Source organism: Batrachochytrium dendrobatidis, assembly GCF_000203795.2.
Source record: "Batrachochytrium dendrobatidis JAM81 unplaced genomic scaffold BATDEscaffold_1, whole genome shotgun sequence".
NCBI classification, from domain to species: Eukaryota; Fungi; Chytridiomycota; class Chytridiomycetes; order Rhizophydiales; genus Batrachochytrium; species Batrachochytrium dendrobatidis.
The window spans coordinates 812,372-840,015 of record NW_006281099.1 but is presented as its reverse complement, the minus strand read 5'-3'; the positions used below and the strand labels follow the sequence as shown (position 1 = coordinate 840,015).

The 27,644-nt window shown below is 39.4% G+C and overlaps 9 protein-coding genes across 9 annotated transcripts; 2 read left to right on the top strand and 7 right to left on the bottom strand.

Moving 5' to 3' along the window:
* Positions 1-503: 503 nt before the first annotated feature.
* BATDEDRAFT_85564 (uncharacterized protein) lies at positions 504-2,527 on the top strand (the record flags this gene model as incomplete). The annotated part of the gene is made up of 7 exons (XM_006676189.1): positions 504-995; positions 1,129-1,296; positions 1,372-1,458; positions 1,523-1,657; positions 1,748-1,891; positions 1,959-2,206; positions 2,284-2,527. The coding sequence occupies 7 exons, from the start codon at positions 504-506 to the stop codon at positions 2,525-2,527; spliced, it is 1,518 nt and encodes a 505-aa protein (XP_006676252.1).
* Positions 2,528-2,847: 320 nt separating this feature from the next.
* BATDEDRAFT_21412 (separase) lies at positions 2,848-11,257 on the bottom strand (the record flags this gene model as incomplete). Its single annotated transcript, XM_006675217.1, has 23 exons — positions 2,848-3,070; positions 3,150-3,314; positions 3,551-3,888; positions 3,961-4,245; positions 4,339-4,946; positions 5,017-5,604; positions 5,688-5,905; positions 5,948-6,126; positions 6,218-6,394; positions 6,534-6,671; positions 6,751-6,871; positions 6,955-7,141; positions 7,242-7,349; positions 7,426-7,527; positions 7,577-7,929; positions 8,013-8,335; positions 8,441-8,681; positions 8,796-8,827; positions 8,901-9,148; positions 9,234-9,387; positions 9,473-9,714; positions 9,804-10,326; positions 10,427-11,257. 23 exons carry the CDS (start codon positions 11,255-11,257, stop codon positions 2,848-2,850), a joined length of 6,384 nt encoding a protein of 2,127 aa, XP_006675280.1.
* Positions 11,258-11,398: 141 nt separating this feature from the next.
* Positions 11,399-13,611, bottom strand: BATDEDRAFT_36370 (uncharacterized protein). The gene is made up of 7 exons (XM_006675778.1): positions 13,461-13,611; positions 13,183-13,328; positions 13,039-13,099; positions 12,863-12,916; positions 12,589-12,708; positions 12,296-12,506; positions 11,399-12,217 (listed from the first exon to the last, which is right to left on the bottom strand). Exons 1-7 carry the CDS (start codon positions 13,547-13,549, stop codon positions 11,573-11,575), a joined length of 1,326 nt encoding a protein of 441 aa, XP_006675841.1. The 5' UTR covers positions 13,550-13,611; the 3' UTR covers positions 11,399-11,572.
* Positions 13,612-14,009: 398 nt separating this feature from the next.
* Positions 14,010-17,106, bottom strand: BATDEDRAFT_84593 (uncharacterized protein; the record flags this gene model as incomplete). The annotated part of the gene is made up of 7 exons (XM_006675905.1): positions 14,010-14,123; positions 14,216-14,280; positions 14,391-14,497; positions 14,583-14,752; positions 14,848-14,954; positions 15,047-15,455; positions 15,583-17,106. 7 exons carry the CDS (start codon positions 17,104-17,106, stop codon positions 14,010-14,012), a joined length of 2,496 nt encoding a protein of 831 aa, XP_006675968.1.
* Positions 17,107-17,602: 496 nt separating this feature from the next.
* Positions 17,603-18,389, bottom strand: BATDEDRAFT_85735 (uncharacterized protein; the record flags this gene model as incomplete). Its single annotated transcript, XM_006675904.1, has 4 exons — positions 17,603-17,679; positions 17,783-17,871; positions 17,940-18,162; positions 18,344-18,389. The coding sequence occupies 4 exons, from the start codon at positions 18,387-18,389 to the stop codon at positions 17,603-17,605; spliced, it is 435 nt and encodes a 144-aa protein (XP_006675967.1).
* Positions 18,390-18,859: 470 nt separating this feature from the next.
* BATDEDRAFT_36369 (uncharacterized protein) lies at positions 18,860-20,373 on the bottom strand. The gene is made up of 3 exons (XM_006675777.1): positions 19,721-20,373; positions 19,363-19,610; positions 18,860-19,224 (listed from the first exon to the last, which is right to left on the bottom strand). The coding sequence occupies exons 1-3, from the start codon at positions 20,313-20,315 to the stop codon at positions 19,009-19,011; spliced, it is 1,059 nt and encodes a 352-aa protein (XP_006675840.1). The 5' UTR covers positions 20,316-20,373; the 3' UTR covers positions 18,860-19,008.
* Positions 20,374-21,182: 809 nt separating this feature from the next.
* On the top strand, positions 21,183-21,722 carry BATDEDRAFT_21407 (uncharacterized protein; the record flags this gene model as incomplete). Its single annotated transcript, XM_006675216.1, has 3 exons — positions 21,183-21,288; positions 21,414-21,514; positions 21,573-21,722. 3 exons carry the CDS (start codon positions 21,183-21,185, stop codon positions 21,720-21,722), a joined length of 357 nt encoding a protein of 118 aa, XP_006675279.1.
* BATDEDRAFT_18251 (uncharacterized protein) lies at positions 21,709-23,178 on the bottom strand (the record flags this gene model as incomplete). The annotated part of the gene is made up of 7 exons (XM_006675098.1): positions 21,709-21,983; positions 22,052-22,232; positions 22,302-22,456; positions 22,582-22,657; positions 22,742-22,807; positions 22,887-23,032; positions 23,115-23,178. The coding sequence occupies 7 exons, from the start codon at positions 23,176-23,178 to the stop codon at positions 21,793-21,795; spliced, it is 879 nt and encodes a 292-aa protein (XP_006675161.1). The 3' UTR covers positions 21,709-21,792.
* Positions 23,179-25,576: 2,398 nt separating this feature from the next.
* BATDEDRAFT_2229 (dolichyl-P-Glc:Man(9)GlcNAc(2)-PP-dolichol alpha-1,3-glucosyltransferase) lies at positions 25,577-27,424 on the bottom strand (the record flags this gene model as incomplete). Its single annotated transcript, XM_006674824.1, has 7 exons — positions 25,577-25,708; positions 25,789-26,158; positions 26,228-26,449; positions 26,520-26,702; positions 26,786-26,850; positions 26,921-27,098; positions 27,192-27,424. Coding segments are annotated over 7 exons (1,383 nt in total), but the record flags the coding sequence as incomplete, so codon positions are not given.
* Between the last annotated feature and the right edge of the window lie 220 nt (positions 27,425-27,644).

Below are 27,644 nucleotides of genomic sequence, written 5' to 3'. Positions count from 1 at the left end.
TTCAGTATTAGGAATATAACTATACATGCCAATCAGGGAACCCCAGTAAACCGGCATCAATGATGCCATGGGACTGGTGGTGTATTATATATTTTGGCACCTTTAGTTTTCACCCTGCGTGAATACGGCTGTTATACTGCTGCCCATTCGTCTGATTTGTATTTGGAATTCTGATTGTATTCGCCAGCAGCTAATCCGTTTTGGTATTTTTGCTATTTTATTGCGTTTTTCGAATCATCTTTTTCGGCCCGCCCTTGTCGGTCTCTTTTTTTTCTACTACTGCACGCAAATTCGAATTTTTGCGGAATATACACATCTGTACACCCTGTCGATCCGCTTCTGAATTCAGCAAACGGTGTGTTATCTTTTGGCGTTATTGTATATTCCTATACCCGACTTCTTTTTGCGCCATAGGTCTATTTTTGCCACATTTGGCTTACCTTTTAATTTCTTTTCATGTTTTGATATTCTATTGATTTACAGATCAATTGCCTTTAAGCTCGATGCATATCGAAGGCGACATGAAAAGGGCCAAACCCAACGTCGCAGGTCAACCCGACTCTATACACCAGCAGCACAGCATGCCCGGAAAGCATAGTCCGCATGTCCAACAAGGTCAGCGCAGTCCGCTAACACAACACGCAATGGATCCGAGCCATCAAATGCATCCTGGATCTTCCCATGGCATTTTGGCAGCAGCTCCTACTTTGGGACCATACTCGCATCGCTACGCATCTTCAAGCCGGCAACAGCATCCATATCAGCATCAGTCCTATCAACCACCCCAACCCTCCCATTCACCAGTGCAGTATCCATCTTCTTTGGCACATCCTCATCATCCACCGTCCAAGCGAAAATTTAATCAGTTTACACAGGAACCTGTTGCCGATCAGCAGAGTCTAATTAGATGCCCTGGGCTTCAACAAATTTTGGCTACAAAAAACGAAGTAAGCGATAGGGTCAAAAATAACAAAGAACTTGCCTATGTAATTGAGGTATGTTGAAATCTAAAGGTAATGGATGGCAAGATCTATTCATACTTTGTTCAATCCATTTTGTTTAGCTGTATTGTGGGCTCGTTGGGTTTTAATATGCTGACGGTGTTTATGCTTTTTAAATGTGCTCTAGTCATCACCACAGATTGTCCAGTTTTTTCAGCTTATTCAGATGGATCGTATTGTTGATAGATTGGAGGCAATTGAGCAAAAACTGTCTCGAATTGATAATCTAGAGCGATCGCTTGAAAAAGCCATGAGTACAACATCGACTAATCTTCAAATTTCAAATCCATGCTTGGTATGTTTTTCACTAGATGTTTATAAAGGTGATGTCAAGACTAAAATAGGTGACACTACCCTTTTGTCATTACAGATAGAGCTCAAAACCATTGCTGCTAAGCGGATGAACGGTGTGCGAGGAGCTCCATACCATTGTGAAAACGAAAATAAGGAGATTTTGGTACGCTACTACTGCATGTACATTCCAATACTTTTGCTTTGACTAAATATCTTTTTGTTATTAGAAATTCTTGCGACAGCATCCCAACAGCTACATGTCGCTGCACAATTTTGTCAAGGAAAGTCATACACACGAAGAGAAAATTGGATCTAGATTCTCTGAACTAATTACAAATGCAAAGTCGGGGCGAAAGAAATTGGTATGCTGGTTTGTTATTCAACACAAACTGTTGCTGCTTTGGCTATAATTCTTACAGCTGTATTTTAACAATTTGTATTATTTATAATAGCTGGTTCCGAAAAGCTCGTCTCATTTGTTTCTGCCCTCCATGTCCAGTTTAGATGAATGGACTCGTGTTATGTTTGATTCAAGAACCGAAGAACCTACATTAGATCAAGTTGCACGTGCTGCATTCTTGGCAAGTGCATTGCTTGTTGTCTAGTAATTTATAAAGTGGCATGATGTAATGCTAACTATAATAGTCTTTTAATTTTAAACAGCGGTTTTTTCGTGATCATGGTCATCTTTTGCAAGTCAAAATCAATGGGAGCTCGCCTACCCTTTCATGTACGTGCCAAAATGCCTATGAGCATCTTCCCGCCCTGCGTGAATATCACATGAAGAAATCCTCTCAGGCACACTCTCGCCTGGTAACTTCGTTTGCAAAAAAGAATTGGCTTTTGAGTGGATTTTGGCGGGACTTTGATCGTGCTATTGACGAAGTGTATCAGCATGCAGACTGTGATAGGTACGTTTCACACGTTTGAGTGTATAGACTTGATTGGCTATATTTGGTAACCCTGACATGGCTTTGAATCTACATAGGATTGTGCAGCAGGTGATAGAAATTGATCGTGCTAATTACACAACTAGCACAAAACCACAGGGATCAATGGACGGTGTCCATTTGGTTCCACCTCGAGATCGTCCCTTGCGACGGTCTACAGATACATCGGTAGTATCTCTTGCTCCATCTACTGTTTCTTATGAAGGAATTGGATCATGTGGATCTCCTCAGCCTGCCGAGGAAGACTGGTTCTCATTGGAGCGTGGTGAAGAAGATACATGACACCAAACCTGTTACACAATACGACTAATGATTTTGTTCAATGATCTATTGGGTGATCATAATATCCATAAGCTGGCTAAGATTGTTTTTTGTAGGAATAGCAACTAGCTTAAATCAACACCAACTTTATCCACTTAAACCAATAAGAAGAATAATAAAAGTAATTAGATGTGTAGGTCAGCATGTTTTGTGGATAAATCAAGCATAGAGCCGCATGAATTAGCAATCTCAAATACTCGTGGATTGTTTAAACTATTGGACATTGAGTATTCCAAATCAACAGATCCAGTCAAGACTCGCTAAATTTACATACTATCAACTCATTTATTTATGTAAATAGGCAGACCACCATAAACAACGGGTGCTGCACCAATCAGGTATTTCAAAAGCGTATCTTCTCTGGCTAAAGATACTGCCATGGGCAACGATACACATTCTTGATCACTGTCGCCCGACAGCAGTCCGCATTGCTCCATCATGGATTTGCTGTATCGATCAATATCACGATCAGTGACATCCCACAGATTCGCAACAAGAGCTGGGCTATATACAAGCATCAAGCCAGACAAGGTTTGAGAAACATGTCAAAGTGTATCATCATCCAGCCAAACCAATACATTACCATCCAGCCATCAAATAATGCAAAGGCGTTCCCTGTGGTTCAAACTCGCCAGCAGGCATCATATATCCACTACTGCATCCAAACAGCAATGTCACTGCACATCGATCAAGACTCTGAATGGCTTGTCCACGCACAAACTGTTCTGCACCTCCATGCCCAAAGTAACTATGACACGTTATCAACAAGACAGCATGAAATGTTAACAAGAATGCAGTCGTGCTTTAAATCAAGGAAAAATAACTTGCATGAAAATATCCTTATTCTGAAGTCCATCAAGAATCTCTGCTTCTGTAGGTGATCGTCCCACAATACTGTTCCAGCTTTTATTACTATCAACAAACACATTAATATAAATCCAACTACAATGTTAAATTGAGCGCAACAAAACCAATAGATAATACCTTGATAGTGATTGCTCAAACTCTGCCTGGGTATGTACAAGATCGCCAGAGGGATTGAGCACATAAAAGCATTGTTCTTTAGACACATTTGAGCAGAAATTAGTAGATGAGTAGATTTCACCGAGCATTGCACACGAGGGCATTCGTGACACAGAATGACCTCGCAGTGCAGGCAAACTCTCCCAAGGAAGATGCTGCGAATGTTTATCCAGTACAAGAACCATGTGCTTTTGTGGTGAATCATGCATGTCATCTGTGCTAGATTCAAATGAGCGATGCTGGCAAGACTCTAGATCTTGATAAAAAGCAATAATGACTTCTTTGATTTCTTCCGTAACCTAATAAACACAAGTCGATTCAAAATTAGTAATGCAAGCATGCAAATAAAATAACCTTTTTATCTGCTAAACACTTGCCGCATCAATGTTGACTTCATCGTAATCTACAAAAACACCTTGGTATTGATAGGCATCCAGCAAATAATAAAGCACATCTTCAATCTCTTTATCATCTGTTGACGATGCACCCATTCGTAAAATTGTTTTGCACAGGTCAAGACCAAACGAAAGCTGTTTGGTACGAACCACAGTGGATTTTGACACTGCTTGATACACAAGTGACTCGAGTCGTTTCTTAAACAATGCAATACTAGGCTCCAGATCAGTGCTATCTAGACAGTGGCTTGAAAGTATACCCTGCGTACAAAAATAAGCATATGGCAGTATAGATTAGAAAATCTGCAAACCTTTTGAATCGATTATTTTTGGCATCAAATTATTTCAACAAACCTTGAATCCACCAAACCAAACAGTTTCGATCTGAGATAACAACGATTGCAATCTTTCATCAAGTTGCGCTCTACTCTTTCGCCATTCTAGGACTTCCTTGCGAGATAAAGTGCGACCTTTTGAGTTTTCAATCGTATCTTTGCTTTCTTCCATAATGTCTTGAAATGCAGCATTCACATCCTCAAATCTTAGCCCATTTGTCTCGCCATCTCGAGTCGCTTGTCTCAATAACGGAAGCTTGAATAGAGCATAGGCACCCCCGTATTCCATACGGGAAATATACAGATCTTGCCTTTTGACATCAAACGAAAATGAGCATACAATAATATTTTCAGGAATATTAGCTAGAAAGACGGATTGAAATGCAGCGATTGAAGATTCCAAGTTTTCTTTTAATAAATCGCTCTTGACAGGAACCGATTCACGAGATTTGGCCTGCAATGGTTGCAAAGTATCTTTGATCGTAACACCTGTAAATCGAGCAGTCAAATCTAGAGGGTCGTATTGCAGTGTAGCTGATGGCTGTGTCAACTCCAATGTCGCGTTCATCCGACGTGTTTGTCTGGCAGATTCGCATTGATGTTGAGTTGTAATGGCCTTGTTTTGTTCTATATATTGATACAAGGCAAGTTAACAACAGTAGTCTAAATACAATCAACGGTTTGATCAACTATATACCCAAATGAGAAATAAGCGACAGCGCACAATCCAAAGGAACAGCATTTCCAGGAAAAAGAACAGTCTGTATAGACTGAAACAGTGTCCATGAAAACAAAACATCTTCACGGCATTTCAATGATCCATAAGTTTGAGTGAGTTCAAGGGAACGCTGCAATAAACCTTTTAGCTGACTAGCTGCTTTTTCAAATTGCAAAGTCATTTTGGATCTCTTGGTGGCAGTTAAATTAATAGATCCTTTCGACTTGGCACACACAGTTGTAGGTTTGATGGATTTAACTGGCTGAATACACCACGGAAAAGCATAAACCGAATCAAAAAACATCTGCAATCGTTGGTTGCCCTTTTGTGATACCAAAAACATTTCGAATCTAGTCAAAGCCATAGATGCATAGTAGTGTGCCTTTATATGTAATAACCCAATAATGAAATCAGTTTCTGTATCGAATTTGTATATTTCAGCTGCCATAGTGTAAGATACGCCAAACAAGCTAAATACCTCTTGAAACATATCGTGCTCAGTTTCATCAATCTTCATTAGACGATTCCAGCTTTCTTCAAACTTGGACTGTTCTATCAGAGTATCCGCTAAACATAGTGTATGCATTAAAATCATTTTCAAATATTGTTCAGTCTTGGCATTGAATGGACAGTTTGAAAATAATACTCACCAATCTGGCAAATCACATTAGCCTTGACGTTTTCTAGACCAAAACAACGCAGTAAAACAGTATTGTCGTGTTTGCCTTTGACTTTGATTTTAGCAAGTGGTGTAAATGGTGTGGTAGCAGATTGACTATTGGACGTATTGGTAAACGATAATGCAGCTGTCCTATTATTTGGCATCCCAAAATAACAGGCATACAAAGGCAAGGCAATTAAATGAATACTAAATTGTAAACAACATCAACCACTATTCAAATAAACTCACGAATCGGCTGGAAAATCTTCCAATCGAGATATCACTTTTTGATCCGATGCCTTGGTGAGTTGTGTACTTGCATCCTCATACTGCACAATGGCTTTATGTAAACACCCGCCTTGTCTTTGTAAATCAGCTTCAACCATAGTCATTTCAGCAATCACATAAGCAGGTAGCTGATTGGAAATCTATAGTAATCAAGATCATACATTGCCAAATTCATGCAACGTGAATTCTTTGGTTCAATAATACTTGTATGCATAAATGACAACTGTTTACCTTGCTTGCGTGTGACAGTGCAGATTGGATAAACTCGAGTGAAGTAGTTGCACTTGCTTTTCTAGAGTATAGGTCGGCAATGCATACTGAGAGCTCTACAATATATCCCCCAGAACAAGTCTGTGTAGCAATCTCTAAACCTTGACGAAGATAGGCATCTGCTTGTATAAATGAACCCTGAAAAGAATGCATTTTCCCTAGCCATAAGCAGCAAGCCAGCACAGTCTTGACGTATGATGATTTGATTGCGTTTTAAAATTAGAATAACTGCTCGGTAAAAGCGTATACATCAAAAATTAAAAGCCTGAATACTTACACGATTTAATGTAATAGAGAAATGGATATGACTAGGTTCGTGTGATGTGGAGGATTTGCGTGTTTGAATTCGGCGAGAGGTTTTGGCAATCATGGAATAAGCAGTGGTAGCTTCCGATATCGCCAATGAAACATTGCTCTGCATAAATGAGTTAGTAATTTTAAAGCAAAGTGTCGTAGCTAAAATACCATTTGATAGTTTTTTTAAAAAAATATACCTTGTAAAACAAAAATACGGATTTATCAAGATAAAACTGTGCACGTTGCAAAACTTCATCTACTTGCATCGTGTTGTTGGAGATACTAGCAAATGAGCTTATGTTTGAAAATATTTCCTGGCTAATGATAAAAACCAAGGTTGATTGGCATAGAATAAATAACATATTCAAACATTATCAATCACAAAACTGAAAATCCAATACCTTTTTTCTACATTCCCAATCATTGAAAAATATTTGCCAAATCTGCTTTGAAATTCGTCTTTTGCTAAAACTGTGCATTTCGAGCTCTGTGATAGTTGCTTTCCAAGGGAAAACATGACACCTGCTCTTCCTGTACACCCAAGAGCCAGATATGTGTCTGCCATTTCCCGATACAATTTGAGAACATCTAGACAAATTGGTATAATGACCAGAAAATTTATAAGTAGGAATGTAGACTTGAATATCAATAAATAGTCACCCATACTAATGAATAAATAAACACGTACCAACTAAAGTCTTGGATGGACACAGCTGTATAAGCTTAAACAGTATACGAATAAAATACAGTGCATTGATTGGTTGGTTCAACGCTTGAAAATAGCCAGCAAGCATTTCTGTTCATAGTTATTCATGCCATTTAACAAAGTTAATTTCACCAAATCGCAGAATCACCATGTATGAATCACTCACCGATATATTGAAACAGCCGTTCAGACATTTTTGGAACAAAGGTGCGTGATTCTGTAATGGAATTTTTTTGTAACGCTGCCAAACAAAGTGTCAACCGCATTGCTACTTTAAACGTTTTGGCATAAAATGCAATCAATTCAATCAAGCTTACGCAGTGTGAAAGAGTGTGTGTTTGCAAAGTATTTTTTCCACCAAGCAAGTGCAGAATAAAACGGTCTGTAATCAAACATGTTGGCCGAGTTGAGTGAAATGCCAAGCTCACATTGAGCTATCGCCAACTCATGTTTGATCTCATCCAATATTTCGGGCTTCTTTGATTGTTCAGACCCTTGGGCTACAAGATTCTTGAGAAGAGAAACTGCAAGCTCGCAGCACTTGACAGGATCATCAGTCTCTGAACTCATGGCGTTTGAAGTAGCTAAACTATCCAGTTCTTGCCCTTGCATATTGGAAGCAGGGGTTTGAACTTTATTGCGAAAAATACGCGCCTTATCCACCAACGTTCTAGAAAATATAAACGTTGGTATATAATTAAGTTTGTAATACATGAAATCACAAGTAGATACTTTATGCAGCAGTCAAATTACCTGGCTTGTGCAAGTGAATTTCCTGTTTTTTGATAATAAGATCCTGCCTCAACAATGTTTGCAAGTTTGGCATAGTGTCCAGCTCCATGGCCTTGTAGTAACTGCGATTCGAGTTGGATAATAAAATCTACCGTTGATTTATCAGCCTGTTCGCTAGGATTGATCAAAGCCTGAATAGGCTTAAAACTGCTCAACTCTTTACAGGATAAACAGATATATCTTGCTGCAAGTTGCTTGAATGGGCTGACAAATTTATTTCCAGCAGTGCGGGCATACGAGATTGGATAAAATTTCAATGCGTCACATACTGTCACAATCGCTGCCTATAATATACAACAAAGTTGTAGCATGATCAATATATATCACAAAAGTGTTAATATACAAGTTTGATTGTCGCTAAAGCCATTTGGATATTAAACAAGCCATACCTTTGTTTCACCCATCTCCTGTTGACAAAATGAAAGCACTTCATAGCGCTTTGCAAGATGAACCTTGGTATCATTAGAAATAGAATTATCGACAGATTTGAGCATATGTGATGCGTGTGTTACTGCGGCGTGTAAAAAGGGAAGTGCATTTGCTGCACATTTACGACGCAAAAGTAATGCAGCAATTTGATATGCACTACCGGATAAAATCTGATCTCGCGCATCTATGTTATACGTGTTGCTATACAATACTGCATTTTCAAAGATCGACCAAAGAGTTTCCCCATCTGACAAGGTACATTCGGGTAGTAGACAATGATATAGTGGTTGCAGCAGTTTGATTTCCAGTGCATACCTTGACATTCTTTGCTGAATATCCCCATCCATCTAAAATGCAAAAAAAAACTAGTTTCAATTAAAAGTGCAAATAGTATTAACAAGGTATGCAATTTTATCATACTTTAGGCAGAATTAGCTGAGCCGTACTGAACACTTTATGAGCAATATTGGCAAACCAAAGTGAATGCACCACACGCGAATTTGTAGATGTTAAAATATTGGCTGAAACTGTTTCTAAGGTGGTGGAGTCCACATCTAACAGCTCACGTAGCTCTTTGATGGACTCTAGCAACAATAGCTGAAATCTTCGTAAAAGCTTCAAATCTTCAGAAAGACAGGTTGGAAACTCATATTCTGGCAAATTAAAGTCTACAGTGATTCGATACATTTTAAATCAGATACCATCCACTCATTACTGAAACCAACATAGCTTGTGTATCAATAATGTACTTACCCGATTTTTCAAAAGTAACCAGCGGGATTGCAAGTTCTATTTCATGAAATAACTCAAAGATGTAGAATGCATCTTGATAATCTGGAACAACTTCAATCCCCTTTTTTAAAAAATCTGACGTGAATGTATGCCAAAATCCTCTTTTTTCGGGAAACTAAAACGTATCAATACAGCGGTATTAATATCCAAAATTAGACATGAAAGTTTAAAAGTAAAATAACACATGCCTGTTTTGATACCAGCCAGCCATGCTCAATCCAAGAAAGAGCATCCATGCTGAAATGCATTTTAACCTGTGAAATACTGGCAATGCGATGATAATAATTCGAAAGGAGGTCAGCAGGTTCAAGCATATAGTGCTTATTTGCTAATAGTGCTGGCTTTTGAATAAGTGTATGTAGACCTTTGGCAGAAAAGTTTTTAGATTTAAAATAAAAGTGAATGGCTGTGATGGTCAAATGAATGTTGTGCGGAAACTCCACTGGTAAAATAGAATGAAAAGGAAAATTGAAATGCATAAGCAAATGATTACGGTCAGCCACGGCACCATCACAAAATTAAACCACTTACATTTGCTAATGAATTCAAACAGTATTCGAAAAATGAAATCGCAATGAGCTTTTGCAGTCTTTTCATCCAAAACCACAAAAATTTCATATACTCCCATAAATCCAGACATGGAAATTAAAGAATCAAGAAAGCGTTGAGTCATGCCAACATCAGGACGATGTCCGAGCATCCATCGCAGTGAGTTCATAATTAGCAACATAGAAACTTGCAAGTGTAATGCTGACGAGTTTTTATCAAAAGGACATGATGTCAACCAACTACAAATGGCATCAATTTGATCCAGATCTGTAGTTTCGTTTGTCAAGGAAGCAGCAAAACCACGCGTTTTGGACACTGTTGATGCAGTTCTCAATAGCGAGTTAGAGCCTGTATTTGAAATAGTTCTCCCGAATGCAGATAATGGAGGATTCTCGGATATAGTTTTGGATTTAAGAGTGCGAATACGACTTGCAATAGTTTTTACAGGTTTTGGAACACCTAGTCTGTGAAATGCATACTGCAGCATAAAAAATGCATGCATGTACTAAATAAAATCACGATCCAGTGTTGCATAATTGGATTGATTAGTATACTTTCAAGCATCTCAATCAAACCCTAGAATCATCGTAAACTCGGATACATACAGCTTTACAGTCCAAGAATCGAGTAGTTAGATTGCATGCCATTTTTGCAGTATGTAGCGACTCCACATGCCAAGGTGTAGCTTTTTGATCAATCACTGATATGCAAATACGAGCAATTTCCAACGCAGTATCTAAAAACTGTCGCTGCTGGGCATTATTTGTTGAATTGGAGGATGCTAGCTGATGGTTTGCTTCAATGTTTGACATGGTAGAAAGTGATGGAGTCGATGCAGCTGTTCTCAAACGACGCACTGAAGTGATGCCAATTACTTTATGCCTGCCAATTGATGCAGTTTGATCAGCGGATACAGTTGATCGCTCAGTATCACCAGATCCAGTGTTTCGAATATTTAATGTCTTGGTTGATGTCTGTTTCCGGACAATAGGCTGTGGATTCGATTGAATTTGGCTACCCAAACTAACAGCATTATCATTTAAAGTGGTATCCGTGCCAGAACCGACAGAACTGCATGTGGCAGTTCTGGAATGCAAGACATTTGAGGTTGTAGTTATATCCGTCATGGTCTGTGAGTATCCATGAGTAGTTTTGATAACCTGCTCCAAGATGGTCGATGCAAATGCAGTCATATCTTCTGGAAAAGAGCTGGTTTCATCAGACCGATTCTCCTTGTTTGCTGCAGCAGTGGTAGAACTAGTCTTCAAACTTCTTGTTCTACCAGTTCTTCTATCACCAGTCCTGCCCGTCGCAGTGGTAGAGACTGCTGCAAGATTGGTTTTACTGCAGTTGATATTGAGTGCAGCTTCAACAGTTTTTAACAAAGCCGCATTGTATTTAGAAGAGTCTATCAACACAGTCAACAGTGACTGCATAGTGCACAACTACCAAATCAATAGCAATGCGGGAAACCCTGAATGCAGGTCGGTTGTCCGATCTTATTCAAGTATCGTTTAAAGAATCCAACTTCAAATCTCGCTGCTTTCATAAACACTCCCCAATAATAATAGATTAAATATTGAAATGAAAATAGTTTTTTTCAATCGTTTGAAAAAGTAAGCAATATTGAGCAAGGACTGCATATATATAAAAGGATAAAGAAAGGCTGGGTTAAGCTTATGACATTGCCAGAATAAATTAAAAACTAAACACCGTTTCACAATTAAATGCCGAATTTTAAAGATGTAAAATTAATTGCAAGTTGCTGATGTGTAATCACAAACAGGGAATCCAGGTGCAAGAAGCCGGCATGCAGTGCCTTCTGCGCAAGACCGAATAATCCATCCTTCAGCTGGAATTCCAGATGATGTTTCAACCCATGAACATTGTGCATAGTTGTCTCCTGAGCAATCAAGGGCTGAAGCAGAAATTGAGCATGGTGATCCAGGTTGGATTGTGGGGTATTTGCTAGGGCATGATGTTGAAGAAGGTAGCTCAGTAGTTCCATGCGTGGTCGATGAAGCCTCAGATGTGGCCACGGAAGTCGAGACAATTGGTGAGCTTTCAGTGGTAGAAACAAACGCGGTGGTTGTCGTAGTGGTAGTAGTAGTGGAAGGCACTGTGGTTATAGTTTCTGGTGCACTGGTGATAGTAGTAGTTGTTGTTGGAGTAGTAGTGGTAGTAGTAGTAGTAGTGGTAGTAGTTGTTGGACTACCCGTGTTGGTCGCCAAAGTGGTTGTGAAAGTACAGATCTGATGTGGAGAGGTTTCGGGATCAAGTACCGAGGGAAAATCATTCAGACACGACTGCTGATTCAAGGAGATATCGCAGCTGATTCGCGGATCGCAATCCACATTTACTGGAATTTGTGCAATGTTGTCATCAATATTACCAGCCTAAATAGTTGTAAAAATCAAAATAAGTATCCGATACATTGGCGGCCATTTTGGAAAAAATCAGATAATAGTACTTACTGCATTGGGTTGATAGCAAAATTTGCCAGGAGAGGAGTCAGCAGTCAACGAGTTAAAATCGGGTGCAAGAGCAACAACACAGCTTGGAATATCAATCGAAGCTGCGGCAGGGCAAACAAGTGATGGATTTCCACCAGCAACTGTAAGCTTGGAGCAGCTATAAAGAGGGGTATCAGAGTTGCCAACAAACGCAGTAAACTGAATCACATAACTACAAAAATTTGAAATTAGCACAGTGATCAAAACTATCCGTCATCAAGCAACACAAATACAGATCAACAAAAAAAACTTACTCTCCATTGGCAAGATTATATGGAACAGTGATGGTCGTATCATAGCGCTGGTTGTCAGTAGTGTTGGACTGGTATTGGCATCCTCCACGACCATTGCAAGGATGGTTGCAGTTTCCAAGACTAAGATTAGACATACAATCGAATAGAAATGAAAAAGCGTGTAAGTTGGAATACTATCAAAAACAGAGTCAATAGTGGCTTTTGCAACACTATGCATTCAGCCCCAAAAACTCATCAAACTCCGCTCCTCGTGCACCATCAAATTTATACTTACGCGTATCTGCCTGGTCGACTATCATATCCAAAGCAAGTAAGCTTAAGAACGCTCCTACAAAAGTAAAGCCAAATAAAAATGTTAGATGTATTCTTGCGATAAAGCAAATCTTTTGATGTTTAGCGCCTGGAATAGCCGTCTTTCAAATTATTCAAAAACTGGTGTAGTACACTTACTGATTGAACGTGGCTTGGTTTAAAGAGCTTGCAGGAGCAAGAGCTAGACGAACATAGCCACCTAAATAAAAGTGCATACCAAATTTTAATTACATGATAGGTTTAACAATCAGTTTTACATTCAAGCACCAGCATGGTAATTACCTCCACGGTTTCCGGAATCCCATCCTACCTTGAGACGAGAGCCGGCTTGAACACCAAAACTGGGAACATTATTGATATTAGCAGCTTCACATGGACCAGTAGTTGTGGCCTGTCTTAGCAAGGATGTGTTAAAGGAAGGAGGACATCTGTAGTAGTAGATTCACAGGTTATATTGGCATTAGCGTATAATAATTGCTAAAATCCACAAATCTTAAATAGCATATCACTATGCTGAACACTGCGTATAGATAGATGACAATACAAAATTACAGACTTACGATAGCCAGACGCGAGATTGAGCCTTTACTGCATGAAATACAGAAGTGGCAAGCAGAGCAACTTGAACAACAGAAAGAGTAAATTTCATTATTGGATTGTCTTTAGTTTGGAAAAGTATATTGTAGTATTCTAGTCTGTCTGGTCTTGTTTAGTCAAAAAAATGTATATGGAATTGAATTAGAGGAATACCTCTGATTTATATTCGACGAGGCAGAATGTGGCTTACCACTTTTATCATTAATTATCAAAGGAATTATCACGACCAGCCAAATTTTGTACATAACTCCGCTTAGCATAGTTGGCTAAGCAGATTCGCTTTTGGATGAATATAGATATGATAAGATATTTGGCACTTTGTTGTATATTGCCACAATGTATCAACAGCCGGTAGCATTGCATGATGAATGCAATGCACAACACGGTTTAAACAAATTAAACCATTCTAAGATACGTTAGATATGCTGGGATTTATTAAAATATTGATTAATTAGTGCCACTTATATAAAGGCTTGGCATATTCCAACTATTTGTGAATTATGAAACCACCTTTAGTTTGAGGTGTCATTGGCAATTGTTTGAGAAGCAGCTTGAGATCTGCTTTTGGCTCTGTAATTTGCTTTGAGCATCTTTACTTCCGATTCAAGCCATCGATGATTAAGAACCTAAAAATATATAATTAAAACAATCATCAATACCATTCTACCTCTGCAGAGTATTAAATATGCATTTTCCCAATAGAGGCTAGATAACGTACATCATTGATTGTAGCTCGCTTTGTCATTTCATAACAAAGCATGCTTTCCAAAAGATTTTTCAAGTCTAAAAGCACAATACAATATACAGCAACAGTTAACTACGTGAAGATTTGGCAAGCTAAACTCTATATCATGGAGGCACACACAAATAGTTGAGATGAAATCTTGACATACCAGAGTTGATTTTCATTGGAAAACTAAATGTTCCCTTTATGATCTCTGCTCTATTTTGAAATGGATTTTCTCCAAAAATTATCGTATACAACAAAACTCCCAATGCCCTGATAATAACAATAATATAATCAGTTTAGACTGCTTGTGTTATTATGTCTAGTATTTTCAACGGTATTATAAAGACAAATTTACCAAATCTCGGCCTCTGGACCACGATATGAATTTCCTCTAGCAATTTCCGGAGATGCAAAGTGTGCAGTACCATTGAATTTTGAAAAATAGTCTTCAACCTTTTGAGGAATACGTGAAGCAGAGCCAAAATCAATCAGCTTGATACAGTAATCAGAATTGATCACAATATTCTAAATAGAGTAGTTTTACAAAAATAAACACGGCAATGTAACTGTTATTAAAACAGTCAATCTATAAAGCATGTATACAAGTCATGACAACTTACCTCGTCTTTCAAATCGCGATGAACTATACCATTTGAATTTAAATACTCCACAACCATGGCAATCTGTGCAAAAATATGCCTTGCAATATTTTCAGGAATGCAAGTATCTATGTAGTTTACGATTAAATATAAATATTCGTACATCAATTGGTAATTACACTAAATGATCCACTTTCAAAGCACAATTAGAAATACTTACGAGCATCAATGCACTCAAATAAATCACAACTAGTACGCTTTTTGACTACACCCGCCTTTCCAAAATTGAGTGTGGTTGTAGGAGCTGTTTTGGTCACAGCAATTGGGTTTGAAGTGTTTGTGGTTTTGGTAGATCCTAAACTTTTTACACGCACAAGCCTATTTATCCCTTCTTCATCTTTTTCTTTTTTCCCCGGAGAAGGTACAGAGTCCCATGATGTGCCATGCAATTCGGTAACAAGAAGCACGTAATTTTCTTCGTTAAGGTAGTCGATATATTGAATAATATTAGGATGCTTTAATCGATGCAACAATGCAACTTCTAAAGGAACAGGATCTTTTGTCGCTTCGTTAAATGGAACCCAAAGATTACGAGCAATTTTGGATTTGGCAATAAACTTGATTGCTATCTAAGATCCAAACAAATGAAAAAAGTAATTAAAAACTTTGAAATAAACATGGAGTATATAACCCAGTATACAATAACATATTCAATTTCAATCATCTAGTAGCGTGGACCAAATAGTAAATACCCACCTCGCGATTGTCTAATTTTTGGAATGCAGTGACGACGAATCCAAATGCACCATCACCAAGCATGTCACCAAGAGTATATTTGCTATGAAATGCATGACTGAGCTTTTTGCTTCCATTCATTAAACAAGCCAAGTCATGCTGTCTTTTAGTTCGCTCAATTTCTTCTCGGTCAGCCGCAGTCAAAGAGCCAGAAGCAGGTGCAGGAGCTCCAGATTTGTTTTTTGGAAACTCGGGCAATGGTTTTGAAGGTTGAACAGAATCTCGGACTACTGGTACTTGATGGTCAGTCGCACTTGGAGAGAATTTCTTGGCCTTGACAATTATCAAAGGCGGCTTTAAAGTTTCTATGTTAGATCCACTTATTACTGGAGGGTTTTCACCAGATTCAGGATTTTTGTCTGCAGCTAAATGGAATTTTTCCTCGGTTTTTTCGGAAACAGTAACAAGCGGTTGAGTTGCCGAATTGCTACAATCTAACCGTGACATTTCAAGTGTATTGGATAAAGCATATTTGTCATACTTGGACATATCAAGAGTAACTGGTTTTCGAGGAATTGACTGAGACCGTTTAAAAACAGCAACTTTTGCACTCTTGACACTTTGAGCCATTCCAGATGGTGCTTCTGGAGCAGCGGCTACTGTCGATGAAGAAATTAGTTTACCTGCTCCCTTGAATATATTAAGCTCCAGCCTTTTTTTATCATGTTTGATGGGTGTAGACACGCAATGATCGTTTTTAGCAGACGTGGGCAAATCTGAACGTGCCATTGAGTGCAACTGGTTACTATATGGTATAGCTGAAGATGATTTTCTGGTTGGAATAACTGGAGATTTGGTGCGTTTAGAATCCAAATTAAAGGAATGATTACAAATAGCATTTGAAGTTTCTGCTTGGTTATTTGAATCTAGCGGTTTAGAGTATGGATGTGAAATATCGCATTGGTTTTCCACGTTATGGTGTGTAACAGATACGTCCAGCTTGGATCTGAAGCTCCATCCTCGAGATACTGGTTTTCCACCATCGAATGGTTCATTAGATTTTCCAATATTACCTGTAGCACGACTCAAAATTGCAGCTGGACTTCGCAAGCTCGAAAATCGATATAGTTTTGGTGTTTTAGGATTCAGCCCAGATGGAGCTGAAATGCCTAGTATAGAGGATGAATTCGAATCTTTTTCGAGTTTAGCTTCATTTGTCAAAGTGGCACGTTTGCTGATTACGTCTTGCAGAAACGAAGACCAAGATCGTTCCTTGAGTGGCTTTGAGTCGTTTATAAAATGGTTTTGCGATGAATCTATAGAATCTTTACCCATATGTTTCCAGTAGGATGAGATGTTGGATAAGCTGTTGGTAAACCTTCCCTTGCTACGAAGATTTCCTGAAGCCCTAGGAGGAAAATGCGCTTGGCTTGAAATGCTGTTGGTTGCAGTATAGGATGAGTTATCATCATTCAAGGTCGATGCATCGTGAGAATTGAGCGTGTTTGGTCCATCAAGGTCAGCCTTTGATGCGAGACGCAACATATTAACACTTTATAGCAGTGGTGGATATGCTAGAACACGAATATACACGATATGGATTTCCAAAACAGAATACAAAAGGGTAAAATATATAACCAGGGCCAGAACAAGAGTATATTAAAGCTAAGGTAGGAAAAGGTCGATTTAAAATAGTTTTCTATCAAGGGGATAATCGTGAATAAGTAGAAAATTGAACAAGACATGTATTTGTTATGGTGATTGTTATCCATTTGCTTGTTGGGTTCAATGCGATAAATAAGCATGGATATACTCGAGTTGAATGTTTGGGCAGGAGTCCAACTCCGAATGGGATGGACGCGACTCGTTTGGCTGTGGATGAAAACGTTTTACAATATATGCAGTTTCAAATATCTAGCTGCGTAGGGGTTGTAATAGACATGGTAGTTGTGTACTGTAACAAAGCCAATAAAAGTGGATAATATATAGCCAAGTACCAACCCATCTTGACACAATAGAATATAACTAAGCTTGCATTGATTTATTTCTTGCAAAGTGCATCATTGCTACCCTCACGATTACGAGCAATTTCAATACAGAGAAATTGAAATCGGGTTACTGTAGATCATTCAATTGAATCTCAAAAATGTCAGTCGCTCATATAGGCTAATTAAACTGGGTATACACCAGTTCTACCAATCTATTGAATAGCAGATCTTACCAAAAAAGCAATTGTCAGGACCATAGTCTTCCCCACTTCGATTCCGAAGCAGCGTGCCAAAGTTAAAGTCTTCAACCTTGTCCTCGTACCTAGTAATCAAATCGGTGTCAGTCATTCATCGGCTAGGTTCTGTCAATGATGAGCAGATAATCCTTACTTCATGATAAACTCCCTCCATTTGGCTTTGGATTTGTCCGTTTTGAAGTCCTCCATTTCTTTCAGGATCCCAACATCCAAGTCTGGAAACTCTGCTCTAAAAGCAGTGTATATTTCATCATCGATGGGTGTGAGCTTGATCTTATTGGGCGGAATGGAGCTAACCAACCGGAAGTATGTTTCGGCATGATGGAAAGACTTGACTGCCCATTGCTTCTCAATGTCTAGGTTTACATTATCAAAAAGTGCGATCGAGTTAGCCCATTTCCTCAGTCCAACTGTATAGTATACTCTAGTTGAGCATGTCTTGTTTTAAAGAACAGCTTGACAGAATTGAATCAAATACTCGAATGTAGCCAATCACTCCTACATGCTCATCCCTCAACATCAATCATTGAATGTCACCTTCCAAGTTTTCTGCGTTTTCTGCTGTAATGCCTGCCACTGACATGATTTCTTGGTTGGCTTATGACTGGTGGTAATAAGGATGATAATGCAAAGATGAAATTAAAAAAATAGAAATTATCAGCAGCCACCAGTGTACATCATGTGTTTGAGTGGTATTTGCTAAATTCATTCGACCGTATTGTATGGGCCGGGCTTGATGTTTTTCAAATATCGAATTGTTCATTTGCTGATTCGAATGGTACAATCATTCATTGATCGTGTCTTGTACCATGGCAACAATCAGACTTGTGACCATGGTTAGCTTCCTAAACAATCTGCTGCCCCCAATTAAATACAAAACATCATTGCTCATTCGGTCTTGCAGTAAATTGATTGTTTATTATGCACATTGGCACTCTTTCTCAGTACTTTGTCCTACATGAGTACAATTGTAATTAGAAAATCAACTACTTTTCAATTGCCGCGACGTAATCTCCATTTGTTTTATAGTTAGCTTACTGCAAAAACTGTATCAGAGAAAATAGGCACACAAGTATTTATTTACTGTTGTATTTATGGTTTAAAAATAATAGTTATAGACACGGGCGGATCAAGATGACTTTCAAGGGAAGATGGACAAACATAAGGAAAACCTACAACAGAAATAAACAAATCAGGAAAGCTTAATAGCATTTAATCCAGTTTCCAGCCTGGTTGCATGATGTTCCTGGTGCACAAGATTCTTTTCGTGGTGGACGCAATGAATCTTCAGCATAACAAGCAAAGTAGTCAGCGCCTTCTCCATCTGTTGCTGCACACGCGTAATAAGGACCAGACGAATTATCGGATTTCTTGCATTCGCTCCATCCAGAAGATGTAAGATCATCCGATTGAGTGTCCTGAGAAGCAGTAGATAACGTAAAAGAATCAGTGACCTGGTTATTCGCAGAATCGTTTACAAGTGAAGAGTCATCAGATGTAGAACAGGGAGTAGCAGTAGAATTGTCAAGATCAGACTTTTTTAGAAAATTACTAACTTCGTTATTTTCCTCTTGCTTAGGATAAGTTGTTTTGGCTTGAACCGACTTTGGACTTTTGGAGGTTTTGGTCGGTTTGCGAGTTTTAGATTTTCTGGGATTTTTTCTACGCGGTTTTGAACTTGGTGTAGGCTCGCGATTGTCTTCTGTGGTAGCAGTAGGTGTATCCAAAGAAGTTGTAGTTACTATAACAGGGCCTGGAGTGCCTCCAGTTTCTCCAGAAAGACGGACATCAATACAGTTCTCATCTATAATAGAGTAGTTGTAGAGCAATAAATATAAGCATGGCAACTGTGACTTGAGGATTGCCAAGGTTGTAAATCTGAGTGCCAAAAGCGGAATTTAAATAGATACGTACATTCTTCAGGGTCGGTGACAGACAGATGCTGGCCAGACCAAAGCCATCTCATAATACAGGTAGTGCACTTGATTTTATCAACATTTTTGACATCAAACGTCCATTCACTCATGCACATGTCATTTGAAGCATCCTTTATCCCAGGTGGAACCAATCCAGGACAAACTTGACTGGTTGGTCCATCAAGAGTTGAGTATCGACTAAGAGGTTTAACAGCGCACCCGTTGGGTCCATTCACAGACGCGATAATAACCGGGTCGGAATCGGGGTTATTTGGATCAATCATTTGAATAGAGCATGGTCCAATATGATTTGCCTGGAGAGAAAACGCCAAGGTGATAGTAAACTGTGCACCATTTTTAAGAGAGATATTGACAGGAGACCGGGAGGGTTTTCCTCGGCAGAAGTTGGGGGATGAAAGTGGATTACGAAGAGTGCTAATATCTGTTTTGGCAAGATCATACCCTCGAGTTGCGCCAAAAAACCCAGGACTATCAAGTGGACCAGGAAAAAGAAATAGACCATGGGCGGAAGTTGAAGGGATAGAATATCCCAACAGAACAATACAAGATGTAAATAATAAAATTTTAGTCATGTATCAACCTAAATTAGTATGCAGATTTAGAATAATAATTCACAATAAATAGATAAACAGCAAATTCAAGAGAAACTCGACTAAAACAAACAATTGGTTAAACAAGCTGTTATATACTATAAAGGGCCAGTCTCGATCGGTTTGGCGATTAAAACAACAAAGATTTGAATCAAAGCCGCAGTGTTGAGCCACTGATAAATAAGCGGGAGAATAGGAACTGAAGTCATGAACAAGATTTCTACCGAGCCAAATCTAGAGGCTTGAGCCGAGCTATAGTTGCCAATCTAGATAATGCGCTTAAAACTCGTGCATTTAATTTGAAGAGCGGAGTTTTATGTAACAAGATACCATGTGATGAGACCCATCCATCAATCATTTTTGTTCATCAGTTTATATATCCAGAGCCATGCTCCACTAGTCATTGTTCTTTCTCAGATGCGGCCTGGAAAAACGACAGCCATACGATATGGACAACAGCCAGAGGCTGTTCCATGACATGCTGCCGCCGCCCAGACACTTACCCAATCAATGAATGGAACTCATTGTTTTAATGCTCAGCACCCGCTTTAAACTCAACCTTTGTCAAGTGTGGTGAGAAAGCAAAATAAAACTTGTGGATAGAGCAAGTTTAGGAGACAGTCGAGTATTGCGTTTATAGATTGAAAGTGCACCATGAGCCCAGTGTGACCATCGCTGTCTACTGGGTTGAAACAGCAATGCCTGAATGTTTGCATCATCTGTCTCCAGTCCTGCCTTTCCACCTTCCTGATAGCACTCTACACTGTCCAACTGGGCGTATCTCTGCATCCAACTCGGTATTCAATAAATACTCGATCCAGTTCTTTGTTATCCCCGTTCCAATTTACCATGAATTTCCGCACAAATGGATCGGGAGGTCCGCTCATGGGATTGTTTATAACAAAACGACATGAGCAAGAGATGGAGCAAGAAGTGACTACAAGGGTTCAGAAAGGTAAGCCTGCATGCTACTTGCACAAGAGTGTTCCGTTGGTGCAGCAGTCCTTATCAGACTACTGTCACTAGTCAAGTATCAGCATAACCTAATCTACTATTGGATCTAAACCATTCATTCTATAGCAACCACAGGACTATCGGATCTTGTCGTTCAAATGGCAAACGACACTTCCTTGGGAATATACAGGATTCAAGAGCATGTCCATAAAAAGGTTCCAGAAATTGTAAATAGTCGTCAGTCTCTTCTACAGACTAGGTCTAATATTGCCATTGCTACAAAAGATGCAGCCGAGATTCGAAACTTACTCCGAGGAATGGATCGTATCGACAGTTTTGCTAGATGCACAGAGTACATCAACCAAATCGCTGCATTGCATAGTACGGCGCCGCATGCACCACAATAATATTGTTCGTGTTTATACTGCGTTCTAAACCTGATTATTTATTCGATAATGTTTGCAGACTGCTATATAATGTCATTCGTTGTAAAAAAACTACCGGATTATGCACCGGCTGTCCCTTTTTCCAGATTCCATTTTTCAAATATTTGAATAGTAGATGCCGACACTGAGGGCCGAATAATCTTTAGTGCATGTGAGAAATCACCAAGTGTAATGCCGCGGATGTCTTCAGTTGGTGTAGATATGAGCTTATCTCCAAGTACACGAATAGGTCCTAGCGATGCTTCTCGTGCTAAAAATAGAAAAACTGTTAAAAAGCTGTAAACCCTAAAACTATTCGTTGATAAATATACTCCGTACCAACAGCAGTCAGGTCACTGCCTGAATACCCAGAAGATGCTCCAACTAAGCGTCGAACATCTGCCTCTGACAATGAGTGTTTGTGGTTTTTAAGTAAATGCACGAGCAAGGCAGATCTCGTGGTTGCTTCTGGAAGTGGAATATAGACTCTCTTGACAAGTCGTCGCAATGCAGCCTCATCCTAAATTATCAAACATTTTAGTGCTGTCCTAAAATTTGCCTCGACACCCAATCAAAATGGCAAGCATACCAGTTCTTGGGGCCGATTGGTTGCACCTAATACCAACACACGATCATCCGAAGAACTACCAATCCCGTCAAATTGAAGCAAAAACTCTGTTTTGAGACGCCGTGACGCTTCGTGTTCCGATTCGGATCGCTCTGTTAATATGGAGTCAATCTCATCTAGATACAGCACACCAAGAGTTGGAAATAGTTAAAAATAGTGTTACCAGTTTAAACTCATTTTCTCGGTATGAATTAAAGATTTTCAAAAATATCAATAGACCAATGTCATGACTGATGCATACCAATAAATATAACGGATGGCTGAAGCTGTTTTGCCATTTCAAACAAACTGCGAACCATTTTCTCACCCTCGCCAAACTAATGCCAGAGATTTTCAGTGGACAAGCACAAATCAGTTATATAATACTTTAAACTTTCATCAGCAGTTACTAATAGACATACATATTTAGACGTGAGAGTGGATGCACTAATAGAAAAAAATGTCGCCTTGGATTCCTTTGCCAATGCCTAGCAATAGATTCAAAAGAGTAAATACTAGAATATGCAGTACAATGAATTCTATAAAAAAGCAAGCTCATATGTGTACCTTTGCCAACATGGTTTTTCCAGTACCAGGTGGACCAAACAGCAAAACCCCACGTGCAGGTGCACGCAATCCGGTAAACAACTCTGGTCGAAGATTTGGAAGCACCACAATTTCACGCAAAGCTTGTTTCGCTGCATCCAATCCAACTAACCAGAATGATATCGCAACAATTCATAAGATGGACTGACAATGTAATCAAGACAACTTTAAAGCATCCGGTAGTCTTACCAATATCTTCCCATGATACATTTGGTTTATCTACAATAACCTCGTTAAGAATTAAATGTGACATGGCTTTGGAATCAGATGACTCGTATTTTGAGCTTTTGAGCTTTGACAAGTTTCCCGATGGAGGTGTTGAAGTAGGAGTTGCTCTTCCAGAAGATTGTGATGACTAGAGTTTAAATCGTCAATAATAGAACGAGTTAGATTCAAAAAGTATTGAATCTAGAGTCGAATCTAGCAAACTTACTCGGGGAGTGGCTAGCCGTTCGATTGGTTTTGGCCGAGCAGCACGCTGATTGCTGAGATTGGCAGAAAGAATCTTGGCTCGCTCTTGAATCTGAGACATATTGGATCTCATTTTGGCATTAAGCGGAGCAGCCTTGTTTCTATGATTTCAAAGTAAATCAAGATTTTTAAATTAGCATGAGATAAAGCGTATCCCAAGTTTCTGATAGCACAAGTCCAGGGGTTAGATAAAGACTTGATCATTACTCACTTTTCAGCATCCGAAGCAAAGATAATCTTGAGGGCAGACTGCATATCGCGAATGCCCAATCGGTACAAGTGCAACGCACCTTCAAAGTCGCCATGCAATTGCTCTTTATCTAATCCAGAAGATATATTCTTATATGCCTGCTCGGCAAGACTTTTGTGGTGTGAAAGTGCTGTAGTAGTGAATGCAACTGACCCAGATGCAGCATGGTCTCGTTTAGGACATGCAGAAGAATTCATGGCAGACGTGTGATGGGTTGGAAATCCTGGTATAGATGCTGCAGATGGATTTTGAAATTTTTGAATACGAGCTGAGATGGTACTTGAAGACGGTGTGAGATGGTCACTACGTAAGACAGGCTGTGATCGAGAGTGGACTAGTCGCTTAGAACTTGAATTGGCCACAATAGCACCAGCAGTAATGGTTGCCTTGGATTGAGTGGTAGTTGAAGATTGATGAGTGGTATAAATTGAAGCAGTAGTATCAGAATAACAAGCTGATTCAGCAGAGATAGATGCAGATAGAGCAACTGATGACTGCAATACTTTTGAAGGCAATGTTTGCGATGCTAAACCAACTGACTGATTGGACGAGTCCTTGTTGCTTAATTGATTGGATAAAGTGCCTGAAAAAGAAGAATCTATACAAGTGAATCGATTAGTTCTAGTACCAACTGCAGCAATATCACTAGCCGAGCCTGCTCTTTTCTTCAAAGTATTCTTCAAGTTGGAAGAAGCAGAATTCGAGGCTGCAATGAATAGAAAGTCGCGTCCACTTTGTGAGTGGAAACCTGCGAGCTCACCATCGCCTGCATCAGCTTCATTGCGGTCGCATTCGAATGGACTGGCTTTGGACGCAGTTGAAAAGACGTGTGGTGATGTTCTGCTCAACTGATTGTGTAGACTGCATGGTCGTGGAATGCGAGATGGTGAAGAAGGTGGTGACAGTGGAATGCTTGCTGCTTGTTGTGGTGGAGTCGAGCCCACAGATAATCGTCCTAACGATGAATTCCTTGAATGGAGTGACCGTCTACGACATATTGTATGCGCTGATAAATCAGCATTCCGACACTTGAGACTTGCAGAAATCGTCATGTCATAAAAGCTGCTAGTCTTGCGAAGTCGTCGAGGTTGCAATACTCTGTCTGCATCATCCACATCTCGACTCATTGAATTCTCTGTCGTATGTTCTCTGACATCAGATGGTTGAATAGACTGCTGATAATCGACAACTGGATCTTCCAATCTCTGCGACACCGCATAAGCATCCTCTGGTTCAGAATCGCTGTATGGATCCACTGTAGTTGCTGATTGAAGATTCAGAGTTGGATTCCATTCTAAATATGCACTCGAGTTTGCATCGCATTCAAGAGTGGTCGAATCATTATCTGCCTCTGAAATGATGGATAAACTGTCCTCTTGGCATGGAGGTAATGCTGCTGAGAATGATTTGGATGGGTCGCCCTTTGTAGCAGCTGCTTTGGGTGGTTGAGCAATATGGCTAAAACGATGGTAGAGAGAAATTCCTGGTGTCCATGCTACAAGTGCGATTGCTACAAGGATTCCCAAGAGTAGACCATATGGAAATATGCTTAAAAGACTGCTCAAATGGTATTTGTCGCAAGTCACCATGTGGCGATCGTCATGAGCGACACTCCACATCCGTTGTTTATATCCGGCTAGTCAAACTATTTCAATATTGAATTCAACTTTTTGTTCAAATATATCAAAACTTTCAGATGGATCGCCAAGACTCAAATTATATGTATTTCATTACAGATAATTACTATTCCTATAAACATATCCAAAACTCACTCAGTTTTGGTTTTGGACAAAGACTTTGGAAATGATTTTGTTGGAGATCGAAGCGGCGATACGGATGAAGTCGGTGAAGCAACAAATAAGACTGCCGTCGATGATGATGCAGATGACAACGCCCCTTTTGTCGATGATACCCACAATTGGTAGTAAAAATATAAAAAGAAGATGCCAAAGTGTGCAGTGCTGATCAGAATATTGAACACGGCATCTAGGTCGGGATACCGTTTTGAAGGCGGCGATGTTATTTCAACAATATGCCATCCCACCATCAACGATACGGATCCCTGTTGCAGAACAATGCATTTTAGAAATCATATTCAAGATTTGCATTAGTTCAAAAACACTACCCGGCAATCCAAAATACAACTTTTATATGCAAACTTACAAAGGTGCAAATCTTTGCAAAATCTGTACGATAATTAAACATGGCGGGGTTCAAGAGGTTCCATAGGCATACCAAAGCTATATAAACAAGAACAAGTCCGTCTTTTTTCAATAGCGGGAACATACTAAACATGGCCACATTAATAAACCAGGATGCTGCCACTGGATCGTCAAGCACAAATATCATTACAGGCAGAGCTGGAAGCAAAATAGACTTTTCATGTACTTGAAACGAAAACAAAAAGAAGCCAAGCGATCCAACAACCAACGAGTACAAAAACGTGCGTCTGTTGGGATACCGGAAAACCAACAAACCGGCTGGGATGACTGCCAATAATGTACACGCCATGCTAGAAATACAACAGAATTTGTGAGTCAAATAACTTGAACTTTTAATGTAAATTGTATCCGTTTCTCACCTCAGCTTGACAAGATCAGGAACATCAAACATTTCACGGAGTTTGATGACAACATTGATTGCACACCAGAAATTGGCAACCTTGTCTTCATACAACCCACGATTGACGGGGAATACACGCACAAGCATCTGAAAAGTGTCATCGATGGAAGGTGTAACAGCCGCAATGCACGCAGCAAAAGTTATAACAACAGTAAGTCCAAGCTTCAAGAGCATCGTTAGTCTATCACCAAAAAATCAAATATTAGCTACCCTGCACATGATTCAAATTGGATCTAGACCAAAATACATACCCTCTAACAGCACCCATTTGAACGCATTGTCCAAGTAGGTAAAAAAAGACTGGAATCGCATAAAATAAAGCCATCTGTTTAAAATTAAGCGACAGACAAAAAAATATACTTCCAAAAATATATCGCTTATCCAAAAACAAGGCAAATGCCAGCAAGGCAAACCCTAGCATTGCAGAATTGTATCTAGTTATAATGAATGCAAGCAAGTAAGCAAGACAAACTAAAATATGCCAAAACGAGATCATAGCAATGATTACATAACGCACTGAAAATGACCATGATCGATTACAATTAACGTTGGGCATAGGAGCATCAAGAAAATCCACGTTTGCTGGAAACATAAAGTACAAAAGTCAACATCAGACCTGGCATAATTTTAAAAATAAAATCCAGCTACCAACTTTTTCAATCCATGATGTGGGCGATGAAAACCATAACTTGGAAAACAAAACAACTCCAGGAAGAAAGGCTAGCATATCGGTTATTAGTGCAGTAAGACGCATAAATTGTTTTAAGTTGGGATCTTCGTTTCCTCTTGAGCTATTTAATGCTACCCACGACGGATCAATCATATGGGCTCTGCACTTGCACAAAACAACATCAATTAGACAACTCATATACACGATGCTATTGACAACTACATTGGTTACAATCCAGAGATCTAAAGCATACATGTTTCCAAAAAGCCACGAATGGAGAGCAGTCAAGGGCGGATAATCCAAACCCCAGTATCCCAGGTCATAGCGATACCACTCTGAACGAGGCAAATGAGTTGTCAGCTCCATCCAGTGACGTTGTGCTTCAAAGTCACCAAACATAGGCGGAGTATTCAATCCAGAATGCGAATGCAGAGAAACTGCCCATTTAATCAAGAGTGTTGCAAGGATTGATCCTGGAAGAGCCATGCGTCTGCCATCTGCACCCGAAACGAGGAGTGCACGAAACCAACCGACGGGAAGTGAGAGCATCTCACTTGACTATAATGATCTTGAATGCAGCAATGAGTTAAACACTCGCATGCGATTCAACACTGCTTTCAAAACATGTCATCAGGAATCAATCCACAAATTCATCAAAACCAATTTGCTATCTAAAAAAGCCAAACCTCGCATTGCATTCAAGCTG

Coding starts and splice junctions, on each gene's coding strand:
- BATDEDRAFT_36370 (XM_006675778.1), bottom strand. CDS start 13,549: ATGAAATTTACTCTTTCTGTTGTTCAAGTTGCTCTGCTTGCCACTTCT. Junction 12,709..12,862: donor AGTCGACCAGGCAGATACGC/GTAAGTATAAAT, acceptor GTCTAATCTTAG/TCTTGGAAACTGCAACCATC. Junction 12,507..12,588: donor TATAATCTTGCCAATGGAGA/GTAAGTTTTTTT, acceptor AAATTTTTGTAG/TTATGTGATTCAGTTTACTG.
- BATDEDRAFT_36369 (XM_006675777.1), bottom strand. CDS start 20,315: ATGACTAAAATTTTATTATTTACATCTTGTATTGTTCTGTTGGGATAT. Junction 19,611..19,720: donor TGTCACCGACCCTGAAGAAT/GTACGTATCTAT, acceptor ACTCTATTATAG/ATGAGAACTGTATTGATGTC. Junction 19,225..19,362: donor AGCAAGAGGAAAATAACGAA/GTTAGTAATTTT, acceptor ACTGCTTCTCAG/GACACTCAATCGGATGATCT.